The sequence below is a fragment of the Eptatretus burgeri genome, chromosome 8 (assembly GCF_056783735.1).
Source record: "Eptatretus burgeri isolate ZD-2024b chromosome 8, Ebu_testis_v1, whole genome shotgun sequence".
NCBI classification, from domain to species: domain Eukaryota; kingdom Metazoa; phylum Chordata; class Myxini; order Myxiniformes; family Myxinidae; genus Eptatretus; species Eptatretus burgeri.
This window is the reverse complement of record NC_140968.1, coordinates 4,447,720-4,465,865: the sequence shown is the minus strand read 5'-3', so window position 1 is coordinate 4,465,865 and position 18,146 is coordinate 4,447,720. Positions and strand designations below refer to the sequence as shown.

At 44.0% G+C, this 18,146-nt stretch overlaps 2 protein-coding genes across 11 annotated transcripts in view; both read left to right on the top strand.

The window, feature by feature from the left end:
* Positions 1 to 8,714, top strand: part of LOC147020965 (uncharacterized) — a 76,276-nt gene extending 67,562 nt beyond the window's left edge. For all 7 annotated transcript variants that reach the window (XM_085890705.1, XM_085890707.1, XM_085890700.1 and 4 more), the window contains one exon: positions 6,497 to 8,714. In XM_085890705.1, coding sequence (XP_085746831.1) covers positions 6,497 to 7,484 — 988 coding nt within the window. In that variant the 3' untranslated portion in view covers positions 7,485 to 8,714. The remainder of the gene's footprint in view (positions 1 to 6,496) is intronic.
* Positions 8,715 to 8,965: 251 nt separating this feature from the next.
* The window catches only part of LOC147020964 (ceramide transfer protein-like), a 41,029-nt gene continuing 31,848 nt past the window's right edge, over positions 8,966 to 18,146 (top strand). For all 4 annotated transcript variants that reach the window (XM_085890711.1, XM_085890709.1, XM_085890710.1 and 1 more), the window contains exon 1: positions 8,966 to 9,219. In XM_085890711.1, coding sequence (XP_085746837.1) covers positions 8,995 to 9,219 — 225 coding nt within the window. In that variant the 5' untranslated portion in view covers positions 8,966 to 8,994. The remainder of the gene's footprint in view (positions 9,220 to 18,146) is intronic.

Sequence of the window (18,146 nt, the reverse complement as noted above, 5' to 3'; positions counted from 1 at the left end):
TACAAAGGGCTTTGCATCCACATGCTTTTGTGCAAGGCAGTCCATTCCGTGTACATTTGCACCGTCGAGTTGAGCATGACCCACGGCATTTGCATGTCGTCAGTTCTACACAGTAAGCAGTAATAGGCTGTGCAGTCATGAGTCGCGGCTGAAATGTCTCGTTGCCATCTTTGACGACCTGTTCCCACCCACAGTTCTCAGGTGCAGGTAGATGTGGTTCTTTTGAGCGTGTAGCCTGGTGAAGAGCAAGGCCAAGGCCCAGGTGTTTGGGGGTCAGTTTTTTGCCTCCTGAAGCCACATGAATAATGTCTTGGCAGATGCTCAGAACTTTGTTCTTGGTATCTGTCTCATCCGCTTCTTCATTGTCCATCTTGTCAGTGCTGTCACCACCACAAAGAAGCTTTACAAGCATGTACAGGGTTTCAGGTACAATTCGCTCTGCATTTTTTGTGTTCAGTCCACCGATAATGCTATGCCCTGGAGAGTGTTTTACGTCACTGTAAATCTTTATGCCCACTCTGAAGATCCAGCTAAGGATTTCGTTCTCATGATGAGGCAGACTGCACTGGGCCAATTCATCTTCTTCAGAACTTTCACCTTCTTCAGATAAATCATTCACGGCGGTTCTCATGGCAAACTTTGTCACAGTTGAGGACGCAACTATGAGGGGTTTTGTGACATCCAATGGCTGCACGAATGTAACCTTGTCACTACCAAAGTGAACCTCCACTTTCTGCTTGAAATTGTAGCTTTTGTAGGCTCCAGCCTCAATTCCAAAATCATTCAATAACAGCATGCTGTAGTGTTCCCAGATGTTTTTCAGGGTAAACACATGTCCCTTCTGCAGCTCTTTCTCAAGCTGGTTCATCACATTTCTGAAACAGATGCTTTCAGGAGACTGGTTTTTCTCTCCACTCTCCTTTTTATACTTTCTGCGAAAAGAAACATAACACTTGAGGTGATATTTACCTTCAGCTGCCATCAAGTCTGAAACACCTGCAAACCTGTGACGCATGGTGGGGTCAAATTGGGCCAAACTAAGCATCCTGGATGATGTGTGATCAAATTCAACATTTGTCAGGACACCAGCTTTTCCAGGAATGTCAGTCTGGCAGAAAGCACATTTTGACCAATCCATAGCGCTGTGCGCGGATCTTAGTGACTTTGGGACATGGTATTTCTCTGAGGAACCTGATGTTGTGGGTATCTCTTCTGCGTAAGTCACAGATTGTGGCTGAATCCTTGACTTCAGTCTGTCTATTTTTTGTGCGTGAGTAAAGTCACTATAGCAGAATTTGTGCCATTGAATCTTTTCGACGTGCTCCGGTACAGAATATTTTCTGATTCTTGAGAATTAGTCAACATATTTAGCGTCATTATATTTCTCTCTTTCTTTGCAACATTCAGCTACAGTTTTCACACCAACGATTGTAGTCTTTCGAAGTGGCGTTGACTTGCTAGTTTTTGAACTGTCCTGGCAAATAAAGCATTTATTCCAGTCTACATGCTCTTCTTCTTCTCGATCCCTTGAACCCCCTGTGAGAAATCTAGCGGCTTTCATTTTTCAGTTAGTCCTGGGTAACAGAAAAACACACAGTTATGTAGTTTCGGTTCATTTTATAGCAAAGTTGTAAAATTCATTGATTGTGGTTTGTATAACACTGAACAACAAATTTCAAATTTTTGTTTTTACTGGAGATGTGTAAAGTGATTAAGACTAATTTGGGTACGCTGATTTCAAAAATCATAACCGTTTTGCTGTATCACGTCAGGATTTTCAGGAACAGAAATATTCCCATTGCCTAGAAGTCAGGATTTCAATGAAATTTACATATGTCTTTAACATGTCTATTTCATACAATTGTTGTTAACTTGTGTTATATTTCTTTCTTTCAGATAAAGATGAGTAGGCGTTCCTGTACCAATCATCCTGACAACTTCTGTTATGTCTGTGGTCGGTATACCAAAAAAGATCAACAGCGAAGTATATCTACAGCAGTGAAAATGAAGGCCGCCTACTTTCACTACTTCGGGTGTAAGGTAGGGGACCAAGAACAGAGCTGGGCACCACACATCTGCTGCACAAGCTGTCACACAACCTTGACTCAGTGGTTGGTGGGCAAGCGCGCGAGCATGCCATTTGCGGTGCCCATGATATGGCGTGAGCCGCAGAATCATCATGATGATTGTTATTTCTGCTGCACAAGCATCGCCGGCTTTAACAAGAAGAATAAAGGTCACATCAAGTACGCTGACTGCGTCTCTGCTCGTAAACCTGTGCCTCATGATGACGAGAACCCCGTTCCAACACCTCCAGCTGATCAGAACATAGCTGTAAGCAGTGGTGAAGAGGATGGTGATGATGAACCTTTTGAACCCGACACTCAAGAATCACACCTTCTGAACCAGGGAGACTTAAATGATCTTGTAAGAGATCTCTCGCTGTCAAAGGCGAAGGCAGAGCTGCTTGGATCAAGGCTGCAGCAGTGGAATCTACTTGAACCTAACACCAAGATATCCTTGTTCAGAGCACGTCACAGAGACATGGCTGAGTTCTTTGAGATGGAAGACACGATGACATTCTGCAGTGACATCAACGGTCTGTTGAAAGAACTTGGGTGTGATCACGATCCTGCAGACTGGCGCCTCTTCATCGACTCGGGGAAGAACAGCTTGAAGGCTGTTTTGCTCCACAATGGCAACGAGAAACCATCAGTCCCACTGGCTCACGCGTTCGGCATGACAGAGACCTATGAGACTATGCGGCAGCTGCTTGATTCCATCAAGTACAATGACTTCAACTGGCACATCTGCGGAGACTTGAAAGTGGTGGCGCTGTTGTTAGGGCTGCAGTCAGGCTACACGAAATACATGTGCTTCCTTTGTCTCTGGGATAGCAGAGACGACAAGAATCACTGGACGAAGAAAGATTGGGAAGAGCGAAAAGAGCATGTACCTGGTCGACACAACGTGAAGCATGTCGCCCTTGTCGACCCAGCCAAGGTTTTCCTTCCACCACTCCACATAAAGCTCGGCTTGATGAAAAGTTTTGTACGGGCAATGGATCTGAATGGGCGTGGGTTTTTATGTTTTATGTGAGGGTTTACCTCAAGGAAAAGTTTGGCAACACCTTGTCAGAGGCCAAGATCAAGGCTGGTGTCTTTGTTGGACCGCAAATCCGACAGATTATGAAGGACGAAACTTTTCCGACAACTCTAAACCCCAAAGAGCTGGCAGCGTGGAGGAGCTTCAAAGCTGTGACGGACAACTTCTTGGGGAACGAGCGCGCGGACAACTATGAAGAAATAGTGCAGCAGCTGCTGGAGTCCTTCAGGAAACTTGGCTCCAGGATGTCCCTGAAAATCCATTTCCTACACCAGCACCTGAACTTCTTCCCTGACAACTTGGGAGCAGTCTCGGACGAGCACGGCGAGCGATTCCACCAAGAGATTTCACTCATGGAGACGCGTTACCAAGGGCGGCACAACCCGAACATGATGGGCGATTTCTGCTGGTTCCTGCATCGTGAAACTGACACAGAGCAGCAGAAATCGACCCTAATTTTGTAATTTCATGTCAATTTGCGGCTGAAATATGACGAAAAGTGTATTTAATGGCGACCATTTTGTAAACTGTCATGGCGGCCATACTATCCATATCCAGAGTTGGCAACAAGTTGATTCACGTTTCTGTGTGTCTGGACAGTCAATTTACACCTGTTGCACTATTCTAACACGGAATCAGCAGGGTCGTACACTATTCTGCATTGGGCCTCCTGACTATGTACCTGATTGCATAACAATGCAAGATATCATCAGTGAGTATTGCGATATAGAAAGGGAGCTGAAAACTTGGAAAGATAAATCAACAAATATCTCGAAGATCATTGATCAGTCATCGTCATTTTTGAGAGCAACAATAAAGGACGAGAAAAAACCAACAACCTGGCCCTATCACCCGTCCGATGTGGAGAAGGAATCATTCACTACACCAGAATATCTTTGACGGTTTCTTATGGGTCTACTAACTGGTGATCCAGAAAACAAACACCCTTCACGGAGAGTAACAATGCTCACGGAATCCTTCAGTCAAGATGTGGTATGCAGAAGCCACCAAAACATATACTGCTTCCATACATGGTTAAAACACTCACTGGGAATACGGAGTTGATACGGACGTTGAACAGATTAGGCCATGGGATATCTTACTCTCAGCTGGAAGAAAATGACAGCCTTGTGCTTACAGAAGCTCGCAGCTAATCTAAATCAGCAGACACTCATACCAACAAGTATTCAACCATATACGTTTACCAACTTGGCATGGGACAACATTGATAGATTGGAAGAAACATTGAGTGGAAAGGGAACGTCACATCGTGTGAATGGTATCATGGTACACGCCAGAGTTTATGGACCACATCATCCAAAACAAGCGCTTCCTGAGATAGCCAAGAAAAAGCAAAGATCTTTGGATTTTTCTGATCACGAATTGACAACATACATTGCTGGACAGCGCGTTGGACCACAGTTGCTCACAACAGACACGAGCATAGTAACAGAGTACACAGCTACGAACAAAAACCTCATCTGGATACTTGCTCGAATGACCGACACAGAGAAGCAGCGCATACCAAGCTGGACGGGTTTCAATATAAACACCAGAGATTCTCCGACAGTCTCAAAGGATGTTGTTGGTTATATGCCCACGATCAATGCTCCAGCTACGGAATTGACTAGCCACTGAAATATTAAACCAGTCAGAACTTGTGAGGACGGCACGACAGTTAGAGGAGATTGTCATAGTGTTGGACCAGGCATTATACACTGAGGCAGCGTATATCATCTGGAAACGCACTGACAAGTATTCACGAATCATTTTCCGTCTGGGTACTTTCCATACAGTCTGCAATATACTCGCAATTCTTGGAGCTCGTTTTCAAGATGCTGGTCTCCGGGACCTGTGCAAAGAAACAAACCTCACAGCGGAAGGCTCACTTGCCAGAATATGTATGACGTTCATTGTAATTTAAAATAGCCCGATGCATAAAAGGATAGGTTCAATTTATAAGCATTATTTAGTGTGTGTTTAATTTAAATGCCTGTAATCTGTGTAAATTGTGTTAAAAATTGATTGATAATAACAAGGCGTATTTGTTCGAGAGATCAGTTAATGATAACATAATGATGATAAACCTTGAGTGTGCAGCAATTTTGCATGTATTGTGAAATATAATGTACCTGATGTTACATACCTACTTTAGGATACCAGCTACTACCAAAAATTACACTGAGATACCAAAAGTAGATGAATATACCTAAATGTTCAAAATCTATGTTTTGTTCCAAAATATCAAAATTAGGGGGTATGGTTGAACTTTGCCAAAATATGTGCCCCAAACAACCACCATATTACAAAGTAATGATGTATTCCAATGTAGTGGTTCCTTGCGAAGATTTTGAGGGGTCAAATGTTACTCTGGGAGTTTTCATTTTTGAAATATTGACAAAAACGTACAATGTGAATTCTGAACTCGAAGCGATTTCGGCCACTTTTTCACTAAATTTAACATATTTTTTGTCATTATATCAAAAGTTTGACAAATAACCCCCATAAATGTTCTATATTTCTATTACTATATTAGTTGGCATCCAGTATGCAAATTATTGCCACTCTGTGGTCCTTAAAAAAATACTTATTCCAATTTTAGCAAATATCACATTTTTTGGCGAAGCGAAGCGGGTGTATAATAATATTTCAGGTGATAAAACAGAGGTGGCCTAGAGTTATACACTGCTATCACTTTTTTTCATATCTCGGGACATATATCGTTAAAAATCACAATGAGCCTAACTCCATCTGTATGGTACCGACCAACCCCCTTGGCTCATAGCCTAATTGGAGTCATTTTCCATTGAAAAAAAAAAAATTCTCCCGTAGGTTTGGATTAATATAAAGCAACTTTTACTGAATGTTTTTTTTTTCTCCGAGGAGCGTTTCCATATTTCAGGGTGGGACAGATAGACCGATGGCTTTAGCCTAATATACTCATCAAAAAAAAACCAAAACCAAAAAATAATTTTTTATATTTATAAATATATTTATATATATATTTGTGTATATATATATATGTGTATATATATATATATATATATATATATATATATATATATATATATATATATACATTTTTATATATATAACTTTAACTGCATTATAGAGTTCCTTTCCAACAAGTTTTTCAGTGGGGAACTGTTCCCCCATGCATTCTCCTTCTGAAGTGGAAACTAATTTACTCCTTATCTCTACCCAAATAGGATGAATGCTGAAACTTCTCACTCCTGTTTTGATAAAGTACTGTTAACCACTATCATGTTTTGGACTGTATTTGGAACCCCCAGGTCTCTCCAGAGCGATTGTTGAATCATTGTTATGTCCATCCGTTTACTTGTGCAGAGAATTGTGGCATGTGAAATAACTGTGCTTTCTCATCCGGCAGCCTTTTGGACACAAACGGAGAAGCTTGCATGAAAGCTTGCATTGGTGAGATGTCGAGCATGAGTCCTGAGGCAGGGGATCGTGTACGATGTCCTGCATTTGGAGAGGAAGAACGCTTGAGGAAACGAACTGGATCCACAGATTCCTGTGATGGGGAGAATAAGTATAGGAAGGAAGACAAGGCGCTAAAGTCGAGTACAGAATGTGTGTCAGCACCACATAACTCTATCTTATGTGAACGTGAGGATTGCCTCGGTGAAGAAGAACCGGATGCGATTGCGGATAACACTTTTCCAAGTTCCAACTTTGAGGAACCCACGGATTGTGGTTCCTTCAGCTTGGTAGTTCGTGGCAATCACCTATGGCACAACACAATCACATTGGATGATACTGCAACCTTTGCAAGAACTCACAAACCAAATAAAAAAGAATCGTCCAATTCGGAACAAGTGGGAGGACAACAGGGTGAACATAATTCCAATTTATTGTGCAGTTCTTCATCTCAACATGAAGAAAGCACACCCAATCACGTATCCAGTGTCGTCCACTCCATCAGCGTTTGTAATCTGCACAGCAATTCAGAAACCCTTCAAAACGCCATTCAGCAAATAACTGTTGAAAGGCGAGTGGAAAACCTTGAAGTGTTTGGCAGTGTTCTGCATCTGGGGGAAAGTGCTCTTGGTGAAGATTCCCCCAGTTGTCTCGAGGGGGTTTTTGCTGAAAAGGTGGAGGATAAAGTTGAACGGCCCAAGGAAACGGTGGATGCGCGTGACGGGGCTGCAAGTTTGCGAGAAACGCTGGACGTTGTTTCGATCAACGCTTCTTCATTGTTCGAAGTGCAGGACGCTGAAGTGGTCAGGTTCGCAAAAGTACCTTCCGAGGGGCGTCCAAAGCGTTCCCGATTCCGGAAACCGAAGCCAAACCTCGCAGGAGCTGGGGCTCGATTTGCCGGTTCCCATGGCAATGTCAGCTGCTCAGGTCCTTCCTGAAATCTTCCTACGATGCTCCATGTGCACCCCCTGCTACTGCTCTTCCCTTTTTGGGAGAATTTGTCGTTGAACTCGTCTCGTATGGAAATGAAGGATCAGCAAATAATTGCAAATACGCGAATGTATTTGTATTTAGTCATTTTGCAGTTTGTTGTGAAGCTATGATTTTTATACGCCCAACATATATATATATATATATATATATATATATATATATATATATATATATATATATATATATATATATATATATATATATATATATATATATATATATATCGGGGCCTATTATTAGGAACTGTTACACTTGTTGGATTAACTCCCCTCCCCCTCTCCCTCCTCAACCTCCCAAAAGCAGACTACCTGCAGGACAATCAATTTGCACATCGTCATTATTGCACCTTCATTGATCCAATTGGAACTGCTTCCCTTGTTTGTAATCTCTTAAATATTAATTACAAAAACTTTTAAGGCAGATTTGTGTTGCTCTTCCTCCCGAGTGGTTTCACTTCTCCTGAGATTAAATCTTTGATTCCGAACATCCGTAAAAGAACATCCCCGACCATCCGAGCTCATTTTGAACTCGTCGTCGACGCTTACCGAATGTTTTACCTCCTGCCTTATGCAAGATTTAACTGCTTGATTTATCATCTTTTTTATTTCATCTTTTATTGAAAGGAATCTTAATTGCTCGAGGCGAGGTTTTAAAGATCTGTCTGCGATGTGATGACCCTGAGTGCCCTTTAATCCACTTCACCAAAATGGTCTGACGAAGTTTGATGCCTGTTCGTACCATTTTAAAGATTTCGGATGTTGGGTGTTAATAGATTGATAACGATCGGCTAGATGTAAGGATATTGGAGGAAAATGAAGGTGTGTTCATGGAACATAACAGGAAGAGTAAGGGGGTGGGCCAGGATGGGCTAGAATTCCTCCTCTTGTGTATGTAATATGTAGATGGTCCCAGAGATTGTTGTTGTATAATATATTGTACAGTATTTGCAGGATTGTAATATATGTTGCTTTTGTACGTGCAGTGTCATTCCCAGCACTTGTATCGCTGAGTTGTTTTTTTTGCATAGTTTTCCCAGGATCTGCTGTAATATGAAGTAAATATATGATTTCCTGAAGAAGCAAATTCAGTTTTTTTCTTTTTGAAGATGATTACTTTGTTGCTTTTCCTCCAGTTTCCATAGAAATTGATTAAATACACTCACCAAACTTTGCAAAGCCTTTACGGTATATGAGATAGTTTGTTCATTTGCGATGTTTTGCCTCGTCTCTCTGAACTTCAATATTGTTTTGACGAAGTGCCACTAGCTCAGGTTAATTTACAGGGTGTATCTGTTAAGGGGTAAAGTAAATCGGACTTTGCTGGGTATCGCATCTTGGAGTGACGTCTATGGAGATTGAGTTGAGTGATAGTGGTGGGGAAAAGGGAAGCTCCGGTTAACAATCTCTCGAATGTTACACACTCGGGGAGGGACGGACTCGAGGCCGCGACCGTGGCATGTCGGGTTTGCTTAGCTTTAGCCTCGAGGAGGATGATGAAGAGGGCGAAGATGTAAGAGACGTGTTTTATGCTGGGACACTAAGCAAATGGACAAACTATCTGCATGGATGGCAGGATCGCTTCGTGGTTCTGCGAGGACAAGCTCTCAGTTACTACAAGTCCGAAGGGGAGATTCACATCGGCTGTCGTGGTAGTATCGCCCTCCAGCGAGCTTTCATCACGGTACGGAGCACGTGAAGTGGAAGGGTGTGGTGGGAGGGGGGGTTGAATATGAGGAGGGTGGGTTAGTGCCCTTTAATCCACTCAAGGGAAATAGATTCTTCAAAGATTCTTGATTTACATGTCTAAAAATTACATTGAAAGCCATACCTTGGACTTTGTGTTGGATCAAACCAACTTAGTGTCGAGGTTTACGTAAAGGTAAAGAACCTTAAAGTGAGCATTTTGTGGTAAAAGCCAATACCGTGTGTAATTGTTATGCTGCTGGGTTTGACATGTACGATGAACCACAAGCGAGTGGTGCATACAGTACTTGGGCTACCCGCTACTCATTTCATTTATCACGCGGTTGCTTTGAATTCGTTGGAAATCTTTTCAAACTAAACTTAATTTTTTTTATTAACTCTTTTATATTAAATATTTATTTTATATTGATCGATGGCGCATGGAGGAGTTTGTACTTAAATTGCATGCAGGACAACATTAGGAGACACGAGTGTACTTTTTGCATGAATTACAGATATTAGAAGACGATGGACACCCATGTGCATGATATGTGGGATTTGAACCTGCGCAACTCACATCCTGATGTGCCAGGTGTTTAGACAGGAGCACTAACGGACGAAGCCCTGTTGTGTGCAAAATGCCATCTCGGATTGGAACGTTAAGCCCACAAGAATCGTCCGGTGTTCCACCTTTGGCCTTGTTTTTCTCGATTTTATAAAGAAATATCCAGTTGAGACAATAATTGACTTTGTGTTTTCCTCTGGTTAATGTTTGCCTCCGATTGCTGATCAGAGTTCAGTTAACCGTCATTGTTTGATTGGGTCCAATACAATGATGTGGTAAATGAAGACTTCTGACTTCTAACATAATTGTTCTTTCTTTCTTCTACTAAGTGTTAGTCAGTCATTAAACTTTTTTTTTTTTACTTACACTAATTGTGGTGACATGATTTCATGCTTTCAACTGGCTATGAACAACGGTGCATCACCACTGCTACCGAGTATGTGGGCACCGCTAATGCAATTGCCCCTATTACCAATTCACTGGTTCTCACTTCGCCAACTTCGGAAGGATGACAGGCTGAGTCAACCCCACCAGACTTCAATTCAGTGGTTGACGGGGCTCGAACTTAGGACCTGAAGATCCCAAGTCTACTACCCTAACAACTAACCCAACACTAGGCATTAAACTATAGTTCGTGCAAACATCATAACCTCTGGACACTTCCCTTTCTATTTTACTAAATTCCATCTGATGGGAACAAAGACATCAGAACGACAATCCTGACAGATCTGCTGCAGTGGTACGAAGCTTGAAATGGGTCATTCCATGTCAAATCATCAAAGAATCTGCCGTCATCTCTCAGATTTTTGTAAAACTTTGGGAACCAATTGGGACCCATGAAAAACGGCAAGAACTCAAATATTTTTGCTAACAGCCTCTTAATTAGTGAGATACAGACTTATGAACTTTGGACTAATTAGCACGACGTCGTGAATTCAAATGGCCATATCTCTAAAAGTATAATACCTAGAGAGCTGGTTTTGGTGTCATTTTAAAGGTATTTTCATGCCCTATGAATTTGTCTGGGCAACATTTTCCTACCTCCAACCACAAAAAAGTTATCACAAAATATAAACTTCAATCGTGAATCCCCAAAAAATGTATCCTTCAAATTTCCTCAAATTCATCCCAGAGGTACCTTATGATGTCAAGAAGCTTCCACATAAGTTTTGTGATGGGCACTCCAATAGTTTCTGAGATATGAACAATAATGTACATGTACGTATGGCATATAGGTTCGAAAATCAGCATTTGTAATGTATTATACAATCAATAAGTGAGTTCAAGGACACAGTGTTCACTAACCTGACTTAGGCTTTCAATTTCCTCTTCAATGCAGCAACAGCAGCACTTGTTTCTTCCCCTCAGGCCCAGTTGAAAATGAAAGTATATGATACTTCAAAGCAATTGATGGTCGTTCCCTGTGTTCCCTGTCATGGCTAGGTTAGAATGATTGTATAATACATTACAAATGCTGATTTTCGAACCTATATGCCATACGTACATGTACATTATTGCTCATATCTCAGAAACTGTTGGAGTGCCCATCACAAAACTTATGTGGAAGCTTCTTGACATCATAAGGTACCTCTGGATGAATTTGAGGAAATTTGAAGGATACATTTTTTGGGGATTCACGATTGAAGTTTATATTTTGTGATAACTTTTTTGTGTTTGGAGGTAGGAAAATGTTGCCCAGACAAATTCATAGGGCATGTAAATACCTTTAAAATGACACCAAAACCAGCTCTCTCGGTGTTATACTTTTAGAGATATGGCCATTTGAATTCGCGACGTCGTGCTAATTAGTCCAAAGTTCGTTAGTCTGTATCTCACTAATTAAGAGGCTGTTGAAATGAGGACGAGAGAAGAACCTTCAGAGTTTAGGCTTTATTCCATTTGATTGAAGCCGCTTCTACGGGCACACCAGGAAATACAGACGCAGCATGGAGTACATAAGCAGTAAGGTACACACGCGCAACTAATCACCGCAAAATAAATCAGTATTATATATCAATCAGTATTCTCACCATTCAATGAGCACCACGTGAGCCGCCGACATAAAACGACAATGCCCCAGGGACAATCCCCGCGGCCGAGCCGAACCTCAGCTTTATCTCTTCTGTGCTCGAGCCGGGCAACATGTGATCACACGTCACGACCTTCAATTCACCACATTCTCCCCGTCTTTAAAATGTAACTAGAGGCCCAGCTAACGCACCAGGATTACTTCAGCGCTACAGGAGTATGCATTTCAAGCAATGCGAACTATCTAAACTACAGAAGCATACATGCCAAGCAGTGAGGATTATTTTGAGTTGTAGGAGCATGGTAATGAGCATCGATATATTATGTAACGAGCATATAGGAGCATGAGCATCGAGGATGCCGATAATCCCCTTTACAGATTGAGTCGGCGAGGGGGTATTATTCGTCGGCCTCTCCGGGAGTAGATGGCGGTTTCACTTGAGGGAGGCTTCCGATCCTCTTGGTGAGCCTCGACTCGTGCCGGAGATGACTCCCCGATCGCTCCCGGGTGGAACGCGGTAGCTCCGTCGTCACCCTTCTCGGGTGGAGTCCCTGGGGGGGGGAACACCTGGGGAGGGGATGTCAGAGGGAGGTGTGCCAGATGGTGGTGTACCTGCGGGAGGAGTGCCTGAGGGAGCCAAATGACGAACCGACACAGTGGTCTCCCTGCCATCCGGGAGCCTGACATGAGCGTATTCTGGATTAGTATCGATGAGTTCGACCTCTTCCACCATGGGTTCATACTTGCTTTGTCGTACCGGGCGTTTCATGAACACTGTTCCGGGATGGGTTAGCCAGTTGGGCACCGATTGGCCGTCAACATAACGTCGTTGGTGAGTAAACATTCGTTCGTGAGGAGTTGCATTGGTGGACGTGCAGAGCAAAGAGCATATGGAATTCAGAGCGCCGGGAAGGGTAACCTCCCACCACTCGGGGCCCAGTCCTCTAGATTTCAACGCCAGAGTTACGGCTTTCCAAATGACTCCGTTATACCGTTCCACCTGCCCATTACCCTGTGGGTTGTAACCCGTCGTTCGACTAGTTGCGATGCCGTGCTCTAATAGGAATTGTTTTAGCCCGGCCGACATGAAACACGGCCCTCTGTCTGAATGTATGTACGAAGGTTTCCCAAACATAGTGAAGAGGTCAGACAGACATTTCACGACAGTGCCCGAGGTCATATCCGAGCACGGAAACGCGAAAGGGAACCTTGAATACTCATCAACAACAGTGAATATGTATCTGTTGTCTGTCTCGGTCGGCAGGGGCCCTTTGAAGTCGATGTTTAGTCTCTCGAAGGGAGAAGTGGCCTTGATCAGTCTGCCAGAAGCCGCACCATAGAATCTGGGTTTTAGTTCAGCGCAAACAGGGCATGAAGCATTCATTTGTTTAATATCTTCAATAGAATAGGGAAGATTTTGTCTGCGTACGAAATGTGCCATTCTGGTTACCCCCGGGTGGCACAGAGACACATGGAGGTCTTGCAAAGCCCGACTGATTGCCGCCGAGCAGTAGACCCGCGAGAAGGTGTCTGCAGCAGGGTTTTCCCTCCCGGGCCGGTAAACAATGTCGTAACTATAGCAGGCTAGGTCTATCCGCCATCTCATAATTTTTTCATTCTTAATTTTCCCGTTATTTTTCCCATCAAACATGAATGCCACGGATCGTTGGTCCGTAACGAGCGTGAAGTGGTTTCCCAGTAAATAATGTCTCCATTTACGCAGCGCTTCGACGATGGCGTACGCCTCCTTCTCTATTGCCAAGTGTCTGCTCGCTTCCAGAGAGAGTTCTCGAGAAGAACGCGACGGGTCTCCCAGACTGATTAAGCGTAGCAGCTATCGCGTGATCTGAAGCATCTGTCTCCACCACGAAGGGCACCGAGCTATCGATCGATAATACCACGGAATTACTGATATCGTCTTTGAGGTTGTGGAAAGCTGTTACAACAGCGGCATCTGGTGGGAAGTTTTTGCAATGCACTAGGGGATGTATTTTCTCGGAGTATTGCGAAATCCATCTCGCATAGTAAGCGAACATGCCGATCACCCGGCGCATTGTCTGCAGGTCCTGAGGTGGGGGTAGCTCACGAAGTGGGCGCAATCGTTCAGGATCAGGCTTAATCGTGCCGTCGGCTATTGTGTAGCCGAGAAGGTCAATTGACCTTGCCGAGAATACGCATTTCTCATAGTTGAGGGTCAGATTATATTTTCTAGCAATGCTCAAGAATCTGTCCAGATTCTTGTCATGTTCCCCCTGATCCCTACCGCACACTGTGACATTGTCCACGTAAACAAAAGTGTCTTTGAGGTTTTCATCTGAGATGATGTCGTCCATAACCCGTTGGAAGCAAGCTACTCCATTCGTGACACCGAATGGAATTCTCCTGAATTGGAAGAGGCGCCGACCTGCCTGGAATGCGGTGTAAGGTTTGTCTTCCTCTCGGATGGGAATTTGGTGATAGGCGCTTCGCAAGTCGATGGTGCTGAATATCTTATAATTGGCCACGCGTTCGACCATCTCGTCTATGCGCGGCAGGGGGTAGGCGTCGAGTTGGGTGAAGCGATTGACCGTTTGGGAATAATCGACAACCATTCGTTTCTTATGGTTCTGACTGCTGGTCACCAACACCTGTGCGCGCCATGGCGAATCGCTCGGTTCTATAATTCCTTCTTCCAGTAATCGCTTGGTTTCTGAAGTGATGAAATTCATGTCAGCAGTGGTATATCGCCGCGATTTGATCGCTATCGGTTTGCAGACCGGCGACAGGTTAGCGAACAGCTGGGGGGACGTTACCTCTGCGGTAGTCAAGGCATTTAAAATTAGACGAGGCTTGCTTCCTCCAAAGGGTATTTCGACGCTCGTGTGCTGCTTGAGGACATTATGACCCAGAATTACGTCTGCGCACAAATCACGAAGCACCAGTACCCTTACATCCCGATGCGTGTACCCTTTTACATCCAATTCAACATTGCAGTACCCTCGTACGCGGGACTGTAGTGATGTGGCGGCCATGCATACCGTATTGTCTGTCGGGTGGATTTTCCATTTCCTGCCCTTCACTAGCGAGCTGTTGATGAAACTTTCAGAGCTACCGGTATCAATCAGTGCCTCAGCCATATGCCCGTTAATTCGTACGTTGATGATAGCCTTGGATAGATTCCCCGGTGAGGCTGCAGTTAGTTTCTTTTGCGAGTAGAGAGCCGCAGAAGTGGGTTTAATTCTCCTTAGAGTAGATTTACATACCCCAGCATAATGCCCTTTCTTGTCACAATTCATGCATGTGGCATCTCTGGCGGGGCATTTATGGCGGAGGTGTCTTTTGTACCCACAAAAGAAGCATTTACCAACCGGAGCAGTTGCTGAGGAGTTTGACGTGGCCTGGGTATCCGGCTCCTCGGGTGTTTCTCCATCCCCTGTGTCTGGCTGTGTCTGTGCCAGTGGGGTTCCTTGAGTTCCCACCGTAGCAGCGTTCATTAGCAGCATCGGTGTCCCAAATGACTCAGATTGCTGCTGAGCCGTATCCATCGCTCGAGCCTGATCGACTACCTTTTCAAGAGTGGGTTGCGCTTTCTCTAGTAAGCGTTGCCGTATGTGGGCTGATCTAAGTCCTTGGATGAATGCCTCCCGGGTTGCTTCCTTTCGGTGTTCCTCGGCGCTTACGGCCCGGAAGCTGCAGTCTTTTCCCAGCTGATTCAGAGCTTGCAGGAACTGATCGATTGTCTCCCTGGCTGCTTGCTAGCGTGTGTTGAGAAGATGTCGTATGTATACCTCGTTCTTGCGCTTCACGTAGAGCGCCCGCAGCACGTCGATTGCTGCTTCGTAAGTGTCGCACTCCGAGAAGAGCCTGTACACGCTGGGCGAGACATGATTCACGAGGGCGGCCAATTTGTCGGCTCCTTCTTCGATGATGGTCAGATAGTGTGAGAAGGAACGGAACCAATGCGACCACTTCATTTCTGAGTCAGTCGCGTTTGGGTCTGCGTCGAACCTCTCTGGTTTGTAGATCTTGTCCATCGTTGGTTGAGAGAGCCGAGAAAATCAAATGGAATAAATTGAAATGAGGACGAGAGAAGAACCTTCAGAGTGTAGGCTTTATTCCATTTGATTGAAGCCGCTTCTACGGGCACACCAGGAAATACAGACGCAGCATGGAGTACATAAGCAGTAAGGTACACACGCGCAACTAATCACCGCAAAATAAATCAGTATTATATATCAATCAGTATTCTCACCATTCAATGAGCACCACGTGAGCCGCCGACATAAAACGACAATGCCCCAGGGACAATCCCCGCGGTGAGCCGAACCTCAGCTTTATCTCTTCTGTGCTCGAGCCGGGCAACGTGATCACACGTCACGACCTTCAATTCACCACAGCTGTTAGCAAAAATATTTGAGTTCTTGCCGTTTTTCATAGGTCCCAATTGGTTCCCAAAGTTTTACAAAAATCTGAGAGATGACGGCAGATTCTTTGATGATTTGACATGGAATGACCCAAATGAGGTGTTCCCCCTTCACCCACAAAGGTGATTTATCATGGAGGTTTTTTGTTTGTTTGTTTTTTAATACCTTGAAATTTGTTCATCAGTGATCTAAGGCCCATGGAGGAGTTTGCAACCAATCACATACTGGACAGACATTGGGAGATACGAGTGGACTTTGACATGAATTACGAGGACATTGATAAACGATGGACAAACACATATGGTACATGGCATTTCAACCTGGGTTCCCTACCATGTGATCGAGGTATTCAAATTGGAACACTAGCAGGCCAACCGATGGGTTGACCTCTCCCCTGAAATGAAACGTCAATCAGTTTAGTGTTGTAAATAAGGATCCTCCAACCAAACAGACTGAAGGTAAATGGCCTTTTCATGATTTGAAGATTTCATCATAATGGACTTGACGCTCAGGAGCACGATCATGAAGTTAGATCGTTATAGTGCAGAAAGAGTGAAGAGACTCGTGGCACCAACACCATGGCAGAATTTCTCCTTCATCGAGACAAAGGTAGATCTCACATGAGCCTGAGGAATGGAAAACAGTCACAAAGGTCTTGTGGACCTTTTCTCTCCCATCATAGAGCTCCTAAAACTTGACATATTTGGACTTCCGTCTATTTCGTTATTCAGGGGACACCATTTTAAATTTGTTTATATATTTTTTGCAAATAATTTCATATTGCTGATGAATCTTATTACCATGCCAACAGACTTGTACCGTGGTGCAGGAATCGTGACGACTCAGCAGTCATGGTGGAGAGTTTTATCCGTACAGGGTTTAAAAAACAAAAAAGATTTGGGACTTATTTTGGAACTATTGGACTGGACCGGTTGCACTGTATCCTCGCTCGGAATGCGTTCTTGTGTTATGATTTCTCATGGTCTCAAATGAGTGTCTCATCAAATTAGGATCACTAAGCTTGGTGAAAAGAGCCAGGACAAGACTGGTTAACCCTCTCTTGGCTTATCGTGCATGACTGGGTCTGTCCTTTTCTTGTTTCCTTTATTTAGCCCATTGTGTAATTTGAGCATCTCCGAACTGTCACTCACCAATTCGCTTTTTAGCTGAAATAGGGTCGTGCCCCGAAGTTTATATTTCATCGCTGAATGTTTACTTTATTGTTCAAAATGTTTGCTCCTTGTTCACTCAGGTAAGGCTTCTTGCCACAATTTGATCTGTCCAACAGGCCATCTGCATAAGAATGGGGAGGGTTGACATGAGGTGGTGTGTTGCCTACCTGAATCTCTGGAGGGAAGAGTGGGAAAGGACGACCTCTGGAAGGTATTTCCGTAGACAGGTGAAACGAGGAACTAAGGAGTTGAGGTGTGCAGTGAACCTGGATTTTGGACCTTCAACCAGGAGGGAGTTGCTGGAAAAACATGTGCATCCTGGAGTTGCTGGGGAGGGTTGGAGGACGGGAAGAACAGAGGGAGCAATATTGGAGAAGACGGCTTTTAAAAACGGAGATATCACCGATCGGCCTGTGATGTGAAAGCAACAGACCTTGCCTTTCAGCCTTATCGTGGAAGAGTCCAATAATGTTGGAGAACTTTAGATTCTACAGAATCCAGGAGAGATGGATGTGATGCTGGAGTGCCAGGCGAGAGGGAAGAGCAGTACTCCATTGAGCTATGAACAAAGACTTTGTGGACTGTGGGTAGTTCTGATTTTCCAAAGAAAGACTTGAATCGATGGAGGATGCCCAGTCTGCAGCTGTCTTTGGAGGTAAGCTTTGCTCTGTGGTTGACCCAGGTGAGGTCATGGATGATGGTGAGGCCTCGAAGTTCAAGAGATTGAACCTTTTCAGTGATCCTGAAAATAGATAG